General features: G+C 42.0%; 2 protein-coding genes across 2 annotated transcripts in view; both read right to left on the bottom strand.

Annotated features, from left to right (window-relative positions):
* Positions 1-4,686: 4,686 nt before the first annotated feature.
* Positions 4,687-5,436, bottom strand: LOC135101061 (uncharacterized). Its single transcript, XM_064004633.1, has 2 exons — positions 5,294-5,436; positions 4,687-5,146 (listed from the first exon to the last, which is right to left on the bottom strand). The coding sequence occupies exons 1-2, from the start codon at positions 5,434-5,436 to the stop codon at positions 4,687-4,689; spliced, it is 603 nt and encodes a 200-aa protein (XP_063860703.1).
* Positions 5,437-5,867: 431 nt separating this feature from the next.
* LOC135101537 (uncharacterized) overlaps positions 5,868-7,500 on the bottom strand; it is a 3,604-nt gene continuing 1,971 nt past the window's right edge. Inside the window, exon 2 of the mRNA XM_064005627.1 lies at positions 5,868-7,225. Within this exon, the coding sequence (XP_063861697.1) occupies positions 6,007-7,225 (1,219 nt within the window). The 3' untranslated portion in view covers positions 5,868-6,006. The remainder of the gene's footprint in view (positions 7,226-7,500) is intronic.

Here is a 7,500-nt window from a genome sequence, read left to right as displayed (position 1 = left end):
AGGGTACAACAAAATACATTTAAAGTGAGTGAATGAAGACGCTGACTCTGCCCTGGATGAGAAAAACTAGAAAGCGATGAAATAACTCCTCAGTGAAGAAGGGGGCGTAAAGCAAGGAGCCGATTGTCCGTAACAGTGACGTAACAGCGCTCATACGTGACGAAGACGAAGCAAAATAATATATCCATACTTCACACCTACCTTTCTCTCTCTCTCTCTCTCTCTCTCTCTCTCTCTCTCTCTCTCTCTCTCTCTCTCTCTCTCTCTCTCTCTCTCTCTTGTATGTATGGATAGACATGATTTCTTTCTGGTGTGTGTGTGTGTGTGTGTGTGTGTGTGTGTGTGTGTGTGTGTGTGTGTGTGTGTGTGTGTGTGTTTGCGCGTGTGTTGATTTTGTCACGGTGTGTACGGAGTTTATTTCCTGAGAATTGGTGTCCGTCATTTATTTGAAGTTGTAAGCTTGCAATGGGTCTCCGTGTTTTCATGTGACACACACACACACACACACACACACACACACACACACACACACACACACACACACACACACACACACACACACACACAGAGTAATCTTAACTCACATCAATCATGCATTCGGGTTGACTCACTCGCTGGCTGACCACAGACTTACTCGTTCCTCACTCGTTCCTCTTTCCTCCACATTCACTTTCATCGGCCTTCCCACGTTCCTTGCATTCAATTGTAATATTGATGGTAGAAAACTGCTGAAGATGTGGAGTATTCAAGGTCTTGCTAGCAGTTGCACAGATGGCAAAGTGGCCTCTTGATGATGCATTGCTGCTGTTTAAATTGCAGTGTGTTTGCGATAGTCGCTCGGGACAGTATTGCTAACGTCAGGATGTCAACAAGTGAGTTTTCCCCCTCAACCTTCCAATATCCGCAATAGAAAACGGCGTCGATTGAAGAGAGTATGGGATGAAAGGGAAAATGTTTAGATTCTCTTTATGCTATTTTTTTTTTTGATAAATTTGTGTTTTTCTTTTTAACCTCGTTTTATATCGTTATATGATGTACCTAGGTACTAAAATGTTAGATATTTATCTATCTTTTATTTTTGCATTTGTATGATCATTGTATTTCTCTTTATTCGTATACTATCATTCACTTCCAAAATCATTATTTTACCAATCTCTTCCAAATCCTAATATTGGAACCTTATCCATTTTTTAAGCGTTTATTAACATTTTCCAAAGAATCTCTCTCTCTCTCTCTCTCTCTCTCTCTCTCTCTCTCTCTCTCTCTCTCTCTCTCTCTCTCTCTCTCTCTCTCTCTCTCTCTCTCTCTCTCTCTCTCTCTCTCTCCTTGCCAGCATTTACTTATTCCAGATCAATATTTTTCTCACCAACATGATTGAGTTACGTGTTTAGTGTATTCCTCCTTTCCGCTCCTTGCACAAGTATCTGGTTCACTCAGATGACCGCGACTGCCGGAGGAGGGTCAGCGGTGTTTGCTTAAATTCTTAACCATCGTCGCGCTATTTTTATTCTAGTGTTTCATGTTTCACATTTCTGCAACTTGTAATTTTTTCGTCAAACCATTCATCTCAATCATACCTTTTCTTTTTTTTATTCTAGAGACCAGTTTCCTAATGCTTACCATGTTTTTGGTGAATGCATTCGCCCCATTTTCTCTCCATTCTCTTCCTTCGTTGCTGTTTTAAGTTTTGTAACATTTGTGTAATCGTGTGGCCTGGAACGTTGAGGGTGGTGGCTGAAATAGTACGTGGGAAGGGGAAAGAAGAAGAGAAGAAAGGTAATTATTTTTTATTTCGCTTAATTGCTTCACCGCCGATATCACTAATCGCTGTTTGGCTTTACATTGTATTTCTCGACTGTAGTGTTGGTCCCGCTCCTGCTCCCCTGCCCTTTCTGCGTCTCTCAGCCGACACCATAGCTTTCCATGCTTCGTCTAGTCTTGTCACTCCGGTCTGCTACAAGCGACGGATGACACTCGTTACCAAGGACTGTCACCGCATCAAATGAACAGATTTCGGTTACGCAGCACTGGTCAACCATTGCTCCCTACAAAAGGTAGTCGTCTTAGAAACTACGCTGCTTTAAGATGATGAGTGTAGATTGTAAACATAGCTACTCGCTGAATTATTTATGGTAATGTGGCGTAGTGATGAAATAGTGTTGTCTCTGTGGTTTGATTTGTAACGAGCCATGCACAGTCGCCACGAAGTGATGCTATGTTCTACAATATGCCTCATACAAAAAAAAAAAAAAAAGTAGCTTGTAACTTCCGCATTACGTATCCATTTCTTCTTGGGCTTTGCGTAATTGTTAATATAACGCATTTCATTTGCCCAAGTATTGTACCTCATTTGTAGACATGAAATTCACTGGACTTTGTAACATCCCTATTGTTCGTGTCTTGAATTTTTTGTCAACAATTTGTTATCTGGCCTCTCCCTCTCATAGATAACGTTTAGATGAATATTTCACTATTTGAAAAAAAAAAAAAAATTCAGTATAGATCTATGAAGTACTCTTTATAGAAAATTGTTTTCATACTAAAGATGCAATAATTGAAAACGAGATTACATTTTGGTTGATGTTTGTGTTGTGTGGTTGACATGTAGTGATGAGCTACAACAACAATGTTTTGTAACTGTAGAAGAAGACATCTAGGTTAGCATACGTGGGGCTGGAGAGACTCAAGATCGAATGTTATTTTATAAATGCACTGAACCGTGCAAAAGACAAAAGATATGTGATGATGTAACTGATCACTTTTGCAGACACGAAAAAGGTTTTAGATTCGAATACATCCATAACTCTTATTGCCATTGGGAGCTGAATCTTTATCACAGACAAGGTAAATATGATGAAATTGAAAACATGTTTTGCTTTACTGAAAAGTTTCCTAAACAATTTAAATGAAAAAAAAAGTAAGCGAAGAAAGAATATACTAAAAGCTAACATGTGTAGATATAACTTATATTCAATAAAACATTATTCCCAGATTTTGAAAGCACATTAATATTTGTCATCAGCAGTAGTGATAAACACTGATTTTTCGTTTTGATTTGATTGCGTAATTCTAGGAAATTATAATTAGCGTTGAAATGTTAGAAAAAAGAAATGTAGAGACTACGATATCGTCATCTTGTAAATCTTGTATTGAGAAAAATCGTAATAAAAAATGCACATATGACATGGTTCTTTCTTGGTGACTTCATGGTTATGGAGGGTTTCGTAAAATTACCGTTTTTTTTTTTGTGATGAGTTGTGTATTTACCAATGTTTGTCTCTCTGTCAGTCTGCAAAGAGATGAAAAGATTTTTTTTTCTTTATGTAGGAAGGACACCGGCCAAGGGCAACAAAAATCTAATAAAAAAAATGCCCACTGAAATGCCAGTCCCATAAAAGGGTCAAAGCAGTGGTCAAATATTGATGAATAAGTGTCTTTAAACCTCTCTCTTGAAGGAATTCGTCATAGGAATGTGGAAATATAGAAGCAGGCAGGGAGTTCCAGAGTTTACCAGAGAAAGGGATGAATGATTGAGAATACTGATTAATTCTTGCGTTAGAGAGATGGACAGAATAGGGGTGAGAGAAAGAAGAAAGTCTTGTGCAGCGAGCCCGCGGGAGGAGAGGAGGCATGCAGTTAGCAAGATCAGAAGAGCAGTTAGCATGAAAATAGCGGTAGAAGACAGCTAGATATGCAACATTGCAGCGGTGAGAGAGAGGCTGAAGACAGTCAGTATAAATGGATTTCTAAGAATCTATTACGTTTTGTGGCGGATCCAGACATATAAGGGGGTCTAGAATTTTACAGGTGCCCATGGACCTCTGCCTTGTCATTGAAGCTCTGTGGGTAATGTTTGCCTTGTTTTAGATAAGTCCGCGGATAATGTTAGCCAGATTTCACCGAAGTCTACGGACTGTCGTGTTTCATTCGAGTCTGCGGAACATAGTTACCATGGTTTATATTGTGTGGCATTGGCGGAGACATTTGCTTTTTGAGCGTCTTCCATCTAGTATGATTGTGTTAGAAAACTCACCGTACATGTGTTAATTTTCTTAATTTATCCCCTTCGTCCCACTTTATTAAAAAGTTCGGGACTGTGTGATGAATTTCTTTAGTATGGTGTGGTGGCAATGTCTGGTAGCCCCTCATGACAGTCAGTCTGGCAAATCTGGTGCGGCTTAGCGTTGCATGGCTTTACCTACTTTTAATTAAGAACTAGAACTGGTAAATCTGTGGGATGAACAGCTATTTAGTTTGTATGTTTATTGCAAACTCTCCGAGACTAAACTGTGTTCAGATGGACTTCACATTAGCTTTGTGTCTCATGATAAAAATGACAGAAGACATTCATACAGCATACTAGATATAGCAGTGGACGAGACAGATGACCGTTGAGAAAAATGATCGTGCAGCATAATCGTTCCTTAATCTTGCTTACTATTTCTTTTGCATTTGTTGTACTTGCTATTATTTAGGGGGATTAAGAAAGATATATGTAACTGTAACACATACTTTAATTTCATGGCAAATAGTTTCAGAAATAAAGTCGCTTGTAATAACCAGCTTTTATGCACATCTTATATATGTAAAGTATAATAGACAGTTATTCACACGTGTGCAAAAGGCTGGAGCACTTCCGCTGGTCTCTACGATCCCTGATTAAAGCTAGTAATTTTTGTCAACTATTTAACCATTATAGGGATTGAATGGCCTGCTTGGAGCGTTGTAGTTGTAGCCAGTATTACAATTAGGTTTGACGGTGGAGGTGGCGGTGATGGTGTTGTACACTTTGTTGTAGACTGTGGAGGTAACGTAGTTGGTATTGTAAACGGTGTTAGTGACGTACTGGGTGCGGGTCCTGCCTGGAAGGTATTGAGTGCTGTAGTATGTGCGTGTATTCGTCACGTACTGGGTCTGGGCCGGTTGGTAGACGGTGGTTTGGATCGTTTGCTGAGAGTAAATGGTTGTTGGCACCACCTGTGTTGACACTTGGGTCCTCACCACCTGCTGGGGCACCGTCACCGTCCTGGTGACATACTGGGGCACCTGTTGCGTGCGGTAGACGGTGGACACCTGCTGCTGCACCTGTGTGCGAGTGACGTACTGGGTCTGTGTGTTGGTGAGCACCACCTCAGAGTAAATGGTGCTGGTGACAGGCACCACGTCGAGAGCTTTCTCTAGTCTCTGTGCATGTCGCTGTTCTATCTATACATATTGTGTATAAAATAACAAAGCTCCAAAGACTGGTACTCTCCCTCAACATAAGCCCAAGCTGTCGTCTTGCACGTCTTACACTTCATCATCATCATCATCATTATTAGTTTCATCATTGTCAGCTTTATCATCGTTATCATTATCAACTTCATCATCATCATCATCGTTAGTTTCAACATCATTGTCATCATCATCATCATCATCAGCTTCATCATTATCCATCATCATCAGCAGCAGCAGGAACTTTATCATTATTATCAACACCATCATCATCATAATCATCATGATCATTATCATTACCATCACCATCATCATCATCATCATCATCATCGTCATTGTCATCATCACCAAAACCACCATCACTACCACCACCACCAAAACCAGTATCATGATCATCATCATCGCCATCACCTATATATATATATATATATATATATATATATATATATATATATATATATATATATATATATATATATATATATATATATATATATATATATATATATATATATATATATATATATATATATACGCCAATGCAGCAACTCTTCATATAAAGCCTAATTGAGGGCTGACTCCACTAACACTCCCAAAATACGAAGGAATAAGTGTTAAGACACCATTGATGAATGCTTAATGAGAGAACAATACTTAAGAAGACTTTGTATTATCAGATAAAGGCATTCGATCAGCGTACAGTATTTATAGGAAGATTAATCACCAGCAGAGCCAACAAGTGTCTCCGCTTTCCACACGCAAGAGTGGTTCAGAAGCAGGACTCAGCTGTGGTCAGCGGCCATATGGATTAAAAGGCTTGGCCGGAGCATTGTAGTTGTAACCTGTTTTACAGTAAGGTTTGAGTGTACGAGTAGCAGTGATGGTGTTGTACACCGGTCTATAGGTAGTGGAAGTGACATAGTTAGTGTTGTAAACGGTGCTGGTGACGTACTGGGTGCGGGTCCTGCCGGGCACCTGCTGGGTGTTGACAGCAGTGCGAGTGACGGTCACGTGCTGGGTTTGGGCCGGCTGGTAGACAGTGGTTTGGATCGTCTGCTGAGTATAGATAGTTGTGGGCACCACCTGTGTAGACACTTGAGTGCTGACCACCTGCTGTGGCACCGTCACTGTCCTGGTGACGTACTGGGGCACCTGCTGCGTGCGGTAGACGGTGGTCGTCTGCTGCTGCACCTGTGTGCGGGTGACGTACCGGGTCTGTGTGTTAGTGATCACCACCTCAGAGACGATGGTGGTGGTGACAGGCACCACCTGGGTGCTGGTGACGACTCGTGTCTGTCCCGGCTGGGTGACGGTTCGAGTGACAACGTTGGTCCTGTAGACGGTGGTGGAGCGCACCACATCTGGGGCAGGGATGACCGTGGTGGAGTAGACAGTGCTGTACTGGGTGCTCTGGACGGTGCGGGTCTGTCCCGGGAGCTGCTGTGTCCTGGTGACTGTCTGGGTCTGGTAGACGGTGCTGTAAACCTGCTGAGGAACCACCTGGGTGGACACCACGTTCCTGGTGACGGTGGTGGGCACCTGCTGGATGCGGGTGGTGTACCTGGTCTGGTACTGGACTTGGGTGCGGACAACCTCTTGTGTGCGTGTGACGTAGTTGACCTGAGGAGGGAGCGTGACGACCTCGGTGTGCACCCTGTCCTCCGTGCGGGTCACCGTCGCTGTCTGGTACACGATGGAGGGAACGACTTGTGTGCGAATGACCTCAGAATAGATGGTGGTGTGCACCTGTTGGGTCTTATAGTCCGTCTGGGTGATATACTGCACGTTGGTGTTGTAAACGGTGGAGGGAACCACTTGAGTGGAGTACTGGGTCTGTGTTTGGTAGACGGTGGAGGGCTCACACTTGTGAGGAGGAAGGTATCCCAAGGAGGGAAAAAGTCTTACTTTGTTGCCAAATAAATGTCTGCGCTGCCGATCCACAGAGGCTGTCAGCGTGACGCCCATCAGCACGTGTAGCACCAGCAACAACATTAAGACCTTCATTGTGTTCCTGAAAGATGGAAAAGGTGTTTTGTAATAATGTGGCTGCATATTATATGATAGTCACATGATGAAAAGTAATGGCTTGATGAGTAACTTTGAAAACTACGAACTACTCACCTGATCAATCTGCATCGAAGGAACCATTAAATCAAATAAAAGCATGTGGCATTGGTTGGTTTATGTGACGTCAATAGATCATACACCATGAAAAACAGATCGATCTTTTAAATAGCCTAATCACAGCACAATTGTGTTGTGCTTCAATCAGATGAAAGAATCACC

Source organism: Scylla paramamosain, chromosome 6, assembly GCF_035594125.1.
Source record: "Scylla paramamosain isolate STU-SP2022 chromosome 6, ASM3559412v1, whole genome shotgun sequence".
Classification (NCBI taxonomy): domain Eukaryota; kingdom Metazoa; phylum Arthropoda; class Malacostraca; order Decapoda; family Portunidae; genus Scylla; species Scylla paramamosain.
Note: the sequence above shows the minus strand (reverse complement) of the source record. Positions and strands in the feature narration are given on the sequence as shown.